The sequence below is a fragment of the Acanthisitta chloris genome, unplaced genomic scaffold (genome assembly GCF_000695815.1).
Source record: "Acanthisitta chloris isolate BGI_N310 unplaced genomic scaffold, ASM69581v1 scaffold10160, whole genome shotgun sequence".
Classification (NCBI taxonomy): Eukaryota; Metazoa; Chordata; class Aves; order Passeriformes; family Acanthisittidae; genus Acanthisitta; species Acanthisitta chloris.
The window spans coordinates 3,611-13,819 of NW_008652199.1; the positions used below are offsets into that span (position 1 = coordinate 3,611).

At 51.9% G+C, this 10,209-nt stretch overlaps 3 protein-coding genes across 3 annotated transcripts; 2 read left to right on the forward strand and 1 right to left on the reverse strand.

Moving 5' to 3' along the window:
- Nucleotides 1-1,202: 1,202 nt before the first annotated feature.
- LOC103803791 (butyrophilin subfamily 1 member A1-like) lies at nt 1,203-3,448 on the forward strand (the record flags this gene model as incomplete). The annotated part of the gene is made up of 4 exons (XM_009076370.1): nt 1,203-1,319; nt 1,624-1,646; nt 2,100-2,206; nt 2,928-3,448. Coding segments are annotated over 4 exons (768 nt in total), but the record flags the coding sequence as incomplete, so codon positions are not given.
- A 983-nt stretch (nt 3,449-4,431) lies between these two features.
- Nucleotides 4,432-7,392, reverse strand: LOC103803780 (tripartite motif-containing protein 10-like). Its single transcript, XM_009076361.1, has 7 exons — nt 6,952-7,392; nt 6,455-6,550; nt 6,085-6,315; nt 5,737-5,759; nt 5,404-5,519; nt 5,200-5,229; nt 4,432-4,946 (listed from the first exon to the last, which is right to left on the reverse strand). Exons 1-7 carry the CDS (start codon nt 7,387-7,389, stop codon nt 4,432-4,434), a joined length of 1,449 nt encoding a protein of 482 aa, XP_009074609.1. The 5' UTR covers nt 7,390-7,392.
- Nucleotides 7,393-8,431: 1,039 nt separating this feature from the next.
- LOC103803802 (E3 ubiquitin-protein ligase TRIM39-like) lies at nt 8,432-9,878 on the forward strand (the record flags this gene model as incomplete). The annotated part of the gene is made up of 3 exons (XM_009076382.1): nt 8,432-8,888; nt 9,218-9,313; nt 9,648-9,878. Coding segments are annotated over exons 1-3 (747 nt in total), but the record flags the coding sequence as incomplete, so codon positions are not given.
- Between the last annotated feature and the right edge of the window lie 331 nt (nt 9,879-10,209).

Below are 10,209 nucleotides of genomic sequence, written 5' to 3' on the forward strand. Positions count from 1 at the left end.
CCATTCTTTGGTTGGATGTGAGATTTGACCTCTGGAAGGGTCATCACAGTCACCTTGGTGGGACATCTCAGGACCTCAAATTGTTCTCTGGTTCTGCTTGGATATTTCCCACTTTGTTTGCTTGGAATTTTTCCCTTTTCCATGAGTCCCACCAAGCTCCGAGTTCTCCTCACCCACCTGAAAACCTCAACATCTTTTGCTTCCCATTTGGTTGGATGTGAGATTTGACCTCTGGAAGGGTCATCACAGTCACCTTGGTGGGACATCTCAGGACCTCAAATTGTTCTCTGGTTCTGCTTGGATATTTCCCACTTTGTTTGCTTGGAATTTTTCCCTTTTCCATGAGTCCCACCAAGCTCCGAGTTCTCCTCACCCACCTGAAAACCTCAACATCTTTTGCTTCCCATGTTTTTTTGGGGAAGAGGTAGAGGTAGAAGTTTTGCCTTCATGCGGGAGAAGGACAGGCAGAACAAGGTGACAGACATCTCCCTGAGGCAACAGCTCCAAGGATAATCGTGGAATATAGACATGGAAAAACAAGGTGCTCCCAACCCACAAATCCAAGGGTGTCTCCTCCTCCTCCAGGGGACATGTCTGGGAAGGACATCCTGAGGGATGGGATGGGAAAAGGAAGGGAATGATCCAACCCCTTCAAAGAGCTTATCCCAACTGGTTTGGGATTCCTTGGGAGAAGGGAGAGAGGAAGATTCTGAGAAGGAAGAGCTGCCCAGGAGAGCAAGAAACTGGAGGACCTGGTAGGTGTCACCTCCCCGATCCTGCTGATCCTTGCGACAAACGGATGTCAGGAATCTTTCTTGGGCTTCTTTTCCATCCTTTTGCTCCATGGCTGTGTTGGAAGTGTAGGAATATCCACAACTTCCCGTTGAAATCCCACCTAAATTCCACCCAAATTCCAGCTAGAGGAATATTTTCCCATCTCCCAATCCTCTGTCGCACCGGCTTGGATCTTTTTCCCTCCCTCCCTCACCCAACCCCAGATTTCCATAGGAATTCATGGAAGACAAGTCAGGATCTGCTTCCATGTGTGTTTTCCCGTGGGAAATGTCTCTCCATGACTTCCTCAGGATCCTCTGTGGTGGGAAGGAGAGGACAAGTGCTCAACCTCGCTGGGATTTGGAGCTGCAGATCCCAAGAGAAGGTGAAATTCCCTTAGATTTCTTGAGCTGTTATTCCTTTTCCAGTTGGAAGACCTGAAAAATGAGATTGGGAAGCGTCAGGTGAAAAATGCTTCCCAAAGCTATGAGAATTCCCGGCTGGATACACCTGGACAACAGAGGGAGGAGAAGAATCAACATCAGGTTTGTGACATCACTTGTCACCTGCAACCTTTTTCTAGGGCAAAAGTTCCCCATGGATCGATCATTTGGGGGTTTTCCCTGTTGTTTTTTTTCCCTTTACTCCTGTTCCCTCTGGAAAGTTGGAAGCTCCAAAGGGATGAGGAGAAGGAAGTTTGAGCTCGGAAAGTTGAGGGAAAAGAAGGTTAAATCACTGTGGGAATGTTGTTGGTTTCCTATGGATGAGGAGCTGAGATCCATAGGATCCATCCCAGAAAACTCACAGTCATCCTGAGATGTTTTTCCCTCTCCTTTCTTCTTCCCTCAGGATGTCAAGAGCTCCATCAGCAGGTTCGTGGCCTCTCCCAAAAAGTTCATGGAGGAGTTTTTTTCCAAGAGAAATATCCATGGAGAAGGGAATTCACCAGTGCTGCTAGTGCTCCTCTTCTCCAGGGAAAACCAGGAATCCAGGAGGGTCTTTTGGATCTTGCTGTATCCCATTCCTGGTCACATTTTGGGGATGATCCAAGGAGGTTTGGTCTTGGAATGACCTCCGGGTCGGATCTAACCTCAATCCAGTCTTGACTCTCCGTTCCATCTCTGTCCTTCCAAGCAGGAGATTCCATAGGAAAACAGGAGTAAAACAGTGGTTAAAACAGAGGGACATTTGGAGGTTTGGGAGAAAGGGGATGGGATGAAACCCAACATTCCACCCCCGCCATCCTCTTGGATCTGGTGGTTCCTTCAAAGTTGACCAAGGTGAGGAGCTTTTTGGTGGTTTTTTTTCCTTCCCTCCTTTTCCAGGTGTGGCAAAGTGACTTTCCAGCTGCCTGGGAATGTGTCTCCTGGATCAGTCTGTCACTTCTCCTGGAGGAACAATATCCTGAAGGAAACCCTGGGGAAGCTACAAGGTACTTGGATAGGGAAGATATAGCCACCACCAACCAGTTGGGCTTGGCAGGAGACAACTTGCTCCAGACCGGATTTCTATCCCATGAAATCACTTCCCTACATCCTCTTTCCTTCCCTCGGTGTCAATTTTTGGCCCAACTTCTCCACAAGTTTTTTGGCCATCACTGTGGCTTTTCCTTGGGATTTTTTAGGTTTGGGTTTTGTTGGGTTTTTTTCCCCATGGATAACATTTTTCCTCATCTTGGAGGTTCTTCATCTTGTGGTGGTTTGTCTTGGAGGTTCTTCACCTTGGAGTGGTTTGTCTTGGAGGTTCTTCATCTTGAGGTGGTTTGGCTTGGAGGTTCTTCTCCTTGGTGTGGTTTGTCTTGGAGGTTCTTCATCTTGAGGTGGTTTGGCTTGGAGGTTCTTCTCCTTGGTGTGGTTTGTCTTGGAGGTTCTTCATCTTGAGGTGGTTTGGCTTGGAGGTTCTTCTCCTTGGTGTGGTTTGTCTTGGAGGTTCTTCATCTTGAGGTGGTTTGGCTTGGAGGTTCTTCTCCTTGGTGTGGTTTGTCTTGGAGGTTCTTCATCTTGAGGTGGTTTGGCTGGATGCTTCACCTTGGGGACACTTCATCTTGGGATATTTCCCCCCTTGGGTCCCAACCTGGATCCTGCTGCCCCTCCAAGCCTTGAGGAAGACTCAGATCCACCCTTGACCTCCTTGCCCCTCCTCCATCCCTCCAGCCAACGTCACCCTGGACCCAGACACGGCCCACCCTGATCTGCTTCTGTCAGAAGACCAGAAGAGCGTGTGCCGCGGGGACAGACGTCGCCACGTCCCTGACAACCCCGAACGCTTCGACTACTGGCCCTTCGTGTTGGGTCACCAAAGCTTCGTGGCCGGGAGACATTGTTGGGCCGTGGACGTGGGCGACGGAGGTGACTGGGCCGTGGGGGTGGCCAAGGAGTCCATCCAACGTAAAGGTCACCTCAGCCTCGGTCCTCACGGGGGGATTTGGGCCTTGGAGAAGTGGGGAGGGCAGATCCGAGCGCTGACGGTCAACAAGGTGACGCTTCTACCTCTCCGTTGGGTTCCACGCAGGGTCAGCGTCCACCTGGATTACTCTGGAGGAACAGTGGCCTTCTTTGATGGGGAGGAGGGTGGTCTTCTCTTTATCTTCTCCCGGGTGGTCTTCAGTGGGGAGAGGGTGAGGCCATGGTTATGGGTGGTGGGGATGAGGTCTCACCTCCGGCTGTGTCCTTAGGACTGGGGAGGAGTGTCCTCCACCTCCTACAGCCTCGGGGGACAACTCAGTGGCGTCTCCATGGGATCATGGAGAGCATCAGGAATGGGGAGTTGGGGGTTAGGTTGTCCCCTTGGGATCATGGGACAACCAGGTGGTGTCCCTTAGAACCATGAGGAGCAGGAGGAATGGGAATTGGAGGTTGAGTTGTCCTCCTGGGACCGTGGAGAGGTTTTCCTGGTTAGGTGGAGATGTTCCCAACTGAGGTCACAAATCCTAGGGCTCTAAAGCGATTCCGAAACTCCAAACCACCTCACTTTGATCCTTCCCACCCTCCAGTGGATGGAATTGCCCTCATCCAACTGTTTCCTCCCTGTGGAATTGTCCCTTGGTGACCAGGTTGGATGTTGCCATCAGCTCTGTGGGTTCCTGCTTACCCCAGGTGAGGTGAGAAGTTACCACAGTAACACCATCACTGATGGAACCTCCACACCAGGTGTTCCCAAGCCTCAACGCTTCCCTCCTTTCTCCTCGGAACGTCTGGAATTTATATGGCTAAGAATAAAAAAACCTCATGGTTTTCTCCTCCATGTCCTCACAGTGGTGGCTCCTAGGTACGTCCCTAGGTCATCTCCATGGGGTTTCCTTTGGATCCGGTGGATCTTTTGTAGTGGGAACACCAGGAATGAGGTTTAGGGAAGGCAAAATTTAGTTCCTCCCCTCGAAATCGAGGCCCAAAAAGCAACAAACACCAGAGACAAAAGAATGAAGTCGTTTTTACTTCATCTCAGGTCATGATGGAGAAGGGACGAGAGGGTCAAGATGGTTCAAGATGTGGTGGGACCAGACCTGGTTCTGTTTTCAGCCCCCAAATTTGGGCTAGTGACCCCTGGAGATGTTCCACATCACCAGGGAGGGACAGAGAGGCCCCAACTAGGACCTCATCAGGTAGAAGTCCTTCTAAGTGGTGGAAAGAGGGGGGAGAAGTTGTATCAGGAGGAGCTTCAGGGGCACAGGGTGATCTGAGACCCTTCGCTCCACACCAGGAACCAAGGGTGGACACTCTCCCCCTTGAAGGAAGCTGCTGGGAAGGTGAAGATCAGAACCTTCTTGTCAGCATCAAAAAAAGCCACTTGACCTTTCTCGTAGTCCAAGGACACCTTGACCTTCTTGGGGACCTGGACTTGGTAGAGAGGGATGCGCTCCAAGGAGGTCAAAGCCCAGAATTGACCTTCACACACCCCCATGGACCACAACTCCATCTCGGGGTTCTCAGGAACCTCCTCCCTCCTCTTCAAGGACTCTCTGGCCACCCCAACAGCCCAGGAGCCCACAGGAGATACCTCCACCTCCCAGCAGAACCTCCCTGAGGTGATGCCCTCGTGGGCCAACACGCAGGGATCGGGACCAAACACCTCCATGGGAGAGTCCAACCAATTGTCTTCCCACCTCACACTCCTCCCGTCCGCGGCCACGATGAGCTGGGGATGAGCCGTGGTGGGATCCAACGTCACCGGCACTGCCAAGGGAAACCAAAGCTGTTCCCACCACCCTTGGAGAACCTCGGGATGCTCTTCCCTCTCTGTAGGACTAGACGTGGTTCCTTCCCCTGATTGCAGGGCAAGGGATGGTCTACCAAGACTTTGTGGTGAGGATACTCCAACTCCTCATGGAGTTTTGTTTCCCCTCCTCTCCCATCATCTTCCTCAACTTGTGGTCAACCTCAGGTTGGTCCTTTCCCATTCCCTCATCCCTAGGAGAGGTGAACTTACTCTTTTCCGGAAGCTCAAACATGAGGATGTCTGAAAGGAGGAGAAGAAAGATGTGAAGGTCTGAGAAGAGGAGGAGAAGACATCACTCGCTGAAGGTCTCAGGGAGATATTGGGTGTGAGATGTTCTCAAGGAGAACATGACCTCAAAAAAGTTGTCCTACCACTCTGAAGTCACCACCACATCCTTTTGCTTGATCTCAATACCTTGGAAGCTCCTCAGAGTCTTCTCCAGAGTAAGATTTTTCTCCCTCAAGTGGTTGATTCTCTTCTCCAGCTTTGGAAGAGGTGAGTGGAGCAGCTGGAGGTTCTCCTCTTCCAACCTAGAGAAGGACAGAAGGGAGAGGATCCAAGGAATCTTCTGGGCACACCTACAGCTCAGGACAATCAGCTCTGGCTCCCGATGAGGTACAGAGATGTCTTTGCTCAGGTTCTTCTCCTCAAACCCAAATATTTGACCTCTAAGTGAGGTCAAACACAAGGTCCAACCCCCTCCAAGTCCAGTCTGGTGAGAGAGGAGAACCTCAGGTTGTTTCATACCTTCTCAAAGTGCTGGTGATGTCCTGGAAGAGAAAGAGAAGAGACAACTCATTGAGTTAGTCTTTGAATCATTGACACATTGACATTGGAAGAGTTTTCCAAGAGAATCAAGTCCAACATCTGCTGAGACACCAACAGGGAAGAGTTGGGTCTGGAGAAGAGTTGGATTTGGGATGGAGGCAACCATAGATGGGTTTGGATTGGAAGGGACACCCCAAGACCACCTCAATCCAACCTCCTGCCAAGGGTGGAGATCCCTCCCAATGGACCAAGTTGCTCCAAGATGGTCATCATGGGATGATGAGATCAAGATCCTGAGAGAACCTGGTTCCACACCTTCTCCCTCACCTCCAGGAAGGTCTTGGCTGGTTGTTGACACTTCTCCTCTCCGTCCTGGATACAAGTATCCAAGCGAGAGATCTCTTTGGTCAGGTTGGTGATGTTCTCTTCCTGCATCTTCTCCAAGTCCTTCTCCAGATCCCTCAGTTGAGCCAGGAGATGACAGGCATGGTCCTCCAGGACCAGGCGAAACCCTTGGAACTGGGACAGGACCCTTTGTCTTTCTACTTCGGTTTTCTCCTGAAGGAGGAACACACATGGAGCAGAGATGGGTTGGGAAGAAGGAGCCAAGTCCACCTGGAGAAGGATTCCAGCTCCAGGAATGACCTCTCCCGTGGGAGATATCCCCTCCCAATCCTTGTGCTTCGAGAGCCTTTACCAAATATTCCCAGTTTCTCCTCATTTCAGCCTCCCTGAACTTCTGGAATTTATCTCTGTCTTCCTTCAGGACCTTCAGCTGAGCTTGGATTTGTACCTGAGGGAAGGAAAAACGAACACCTCATTTCCCTGAAAAAAAGCCCAGGGAAAACACATTCTGGGATAGCGATAACGCTATGGTTCACTCCAGAACTTCTCCTGGAGATCTCTTGGTCCAGAAAACCCATTCCCTCCTTTTCTTCCTCTGGATTTAAGGAATATCTGGGATTGAGGGATGTCCATTAAGCACCAAAGCTTGGAATCCCACAGTGGGAAAAGAGGATGAAGACCTCAACTCCCTCAACTCTGGATCATTGGAGGAGGAGAAGAGAGAGAACACCAGGTTGAGGAAGAAGAACTAGGAGGACATTTCCACCCTTGGGTAAGGACAAGAAATTTCCCAGCTACGAGAGCCTCAACCCTCTGGGTTGACTCCTAGCTGGAAAAAATTCCCTTTACCTTGTATTCCTGAGCAACCTCCGGCACGGGACGCACGGAGTGGGAGCGATGAGCTCGTGACTCACGGCAGATGACGCAGAGAAGAACTTGGTCCTCCTTGCAGAAGAAGTTCAGAGGTTCCTGGTGCTTCTCACATCCTTCCTCCTCTTCCTTCTCCTTCTTCTTCTCCCAGTCCAGGAGGTTCCCCTTGAGGCTGAGCCGACGAGCTATGTGGAGGATCCGTGCGAGCTCCTGATTGGGGCGGAGACTTCTCTCCGACGTCGTCTCCCAACACTGAGGGCAGGAGAACTTTTCCATGGAGTATTCCCAACGGTGAGTGATGCAGGAACGGCAGAAGTTGTGGCCACAGTGGATGGACACAGGATCTTGGAAGTCCTCGAGGCAGATGGGACAGGAGACTTCGCTGGGCAGGTTGGAGGTTCTGCTCGACGTGGCCATGGAGGATGATGTGACCGTGACAGGAGACGCTTTCGGTTTCCCTCTCCTCCCCCCACCATGACGACGAGGAGGGAGGAAGGCGTTGCCCTTCCTGTCACCCTTCAGTGGTGGCCAAAGTCTTCCTGGTTGCAACCACAGGGTGGTCCCACCACCTGCAGGGTGGTCTCAGAACCTTCAGGGTGGTCAAAGAACCTTCAGAGTGCTTCCAGGTTGGTGGAAGAACCTTCAGGGTGGTCTGTGAACTTCCAGGGTGGTCAAAGAACCTTCAGGGTGGTCTGTGAACTTCCAGGTTGGTGGAAGAACCTTCAGGGTGGTCTGTGAACTTCCAGGGTGGTCAAAGAACCTTCAGGGTGGTCTGTGAACTTCCAGGTTGGTCGAAGAACCTTCAGGGTGGTCCCCACCACCTCTAGGTTGGTCCCACCACCTCCAGGTTGGTCTCAGAACTTCCAGGGTGGTCCCAGTACCTCCAAGGTGGTCCAAGTTGGGAGGGAGTGGGAGGAAGATGTAGTGATGGCCAAAGTCTTCCTGGTTGCACCTCCAGGGTGGTCCCAGAACTTCCAGGGTGGTCTGGGCTGCAGGAGGATCCAGGAGGAGGATAAGGAGGGAGGATCTGGGAGCTGCAGGTGGATCCAGGAGGGAGGATCCAGGAGGGAGAATCCAGGAGCTGCAGGTGGATCCAGGAGGGAGAATCCAGGAGGGAGAATCCAGGAGCTGCAGGTGGATCCAGGGGGAAGGATCCAGGAGGGAGGATCCAGGAGCTGCCGATGGATCCAGGGGGAAGGATCAGGGAGGGAAGATCCAGGAGCTGCAATCAGATCCCCTCCAAACCAGGAAAACAACGAAGTCTCTTTATTTCCCCTCTCCATCCCTTTCCAACCCACCACATTCCTGGTGAGAAGAGGATTCTCCTATCTCCCTTCCACAGCTGCTCCGGAGCAGCTCCATCCCGGTCTATCCCTGGAATAGCTCCATAAAGGAGTTGCTCTTTGCTCTCCCACCCCTCCCCCAAGGCAAGAAGAGGAACAACCACCGGAAACAACCAACCAGAGCGGAAAACGAAAGCTGCTCCGTCATCACACATGGCCGAGGACAACCCTACAGAGAACCTCCAGGATGAAGTTTCCTGTTCCTTGTGCCTGGAATTTTTCCAGGATCCTGTATCCATCCACTGTGGACACAACTTCTGCCGTTCCTGCATCACTCAGTGTTGGGAGAACTCTGAGGAAAACTACCCTTGCCCTCAGTGTTCGGAGACGGCGCCGCAACCCAACTTGAGACCCAACCGAGAGTTGGCCAAGATCATCGGCATCGCTCGGAGGCTTAGCTTGAGGGTATCCAGGGATGGGATGAGGTGGGACAGGTTCTGCTGGAAGCATCAGGAAGTTCTGAAGTTGTTCTGCGAGGAGGAGCAGATTCCGATCTGCCTGGTGTGCCGGGAATCCCAGGAGCATCGGCTCCATTCTGCCGTTCCCATCGAGGAGGCAGCAGAGGAGCACAAGGTTGGGAGGTCTCCAAGAGGTTGGGAGGTCTCCAAGAGGTTGGGAGGTCTCCAAGTGGTTAGGGGTGGTGTAAGGGATGAGGAGCAAAAGACTGGGAGGTCTCCAAAAGGCTGGAAGGTCTCCAAGAGGCTGGGAGTGATGTAGGGATGAGGAGGACTAGGACAAAGCGTTTTTCCTGGCAAACCTTTGGGTTTCACACCTCCAATCTTCTCCCTGTGCTGGACACGAGGGTTGGATGAGAGTCACCTCCGGCTCTGTGCTCCTGGTAGCTCTGGATGGAGCAGTTGGAAGAGGACCAGGAAGCACCAAAGTGTTTCTTGTCCACCCAGGAGAAATTCCAGGCTCATGTGGAGATCCTGAAGGAAAGAAGGGAAAAGCTGATGGAGCTGAAAACGGTTGAGGAAGGGAAGAGCTTGGATTTGCTGGTGAGTATCCACCCCTGCATGGGAATGGATTTTTTTTTTCCCCCCTTTTCCTTCTCTTATCTCCCTGCTCCCCAAGTGGGAGACACATTCCCAGATTTTCCCCCCTTGGAATAGAGCTGGAAAATGGGAATCACTTGGTTGTGTCGCTCCTGCCTTGTTTTCCCTATCCCTGTTTTCCATCGCTGACTAAGCCTTTTATGAGTCTCTTTTTGGTCAAAGGCCACCTGGAATGTTTGAGGGGGCAAAGGTTAGAAACCATGGGAAAAAGTCCTTATCTGGTAATTAATTCCCTATGGAATTTCTGTCTGTGCTCAACCATCCCTTCGACCTGTAGGAACAGGTGGACACGGAGAGGCAGAAGGTCATGGCCTGTGCCAAGGAGCTGCACCAGGTCGTGGAAAAGCAGGAGAAACTTCTCTTGGAACGACTGGCGAAGCTGGACGAGGAGATCACGAGGAAGCAGGAGGAGAACATCACCAAACTCTCGGAGCAGATCTCCTCCATTGGGAAGCAGATCCATGAGTTGGAGGAGAAGTGCCAACAGTCAGCGTGGGAACTACTCCAGGTGAGAACTGGAGATCTTTGGAACATCCTTGACCACCTGTGGCGTTACCAAATGAATCCTGAAGAGAATCATGGGATGGTTTGGGTTGGGATGGACCTTAGAGACCACCTAGACCATGGCAGGGACAACTTCTACTGGACCAAGTTCCTCCAATCCTTGCCCAACCTATAAAACCCCCTCTTCAAACTCATCTTCCAAAGCTTTTATCCCTTCGACTACCACGTTGGGACCTCTGGAACATCCAAACTCATCCCCAGCCTTGAGAGCTGTGGTCACATGGGGTTGAGGTTGACCCATCTGGAGGGGGTTGGAGGGGGCTGGAAGGGGTTGG

What these genes read in the sequence shown, in the direction of transcription:
- LOC103803780 (XM_009076361.1), bottom strand. Translation starts at nt 7,389, where the DNA reads ATGGCCACGTCGAGCAGAACCTCCAACCTGCCCAGCGAAGTCTCCTGT. An exon ending in GGAGAAACTGGGAATATTTG is followed by an intron (nt 6,316 to 6,454) that starts GTAAAGGCTCTC and finishes TTCCTCCTTCAG; the next exon opens with GAGAAAACCGAAGTAGAAAG. An exon ending in GACTCTGAGGAGCTTCCAAG is followed by an intron (nt 5,230 to 5,403) that starts GTATTGAGATCA and finishes TCCTCCTTTCAG; the next exon opens with ACATCCTCATGTTTGAGCTT.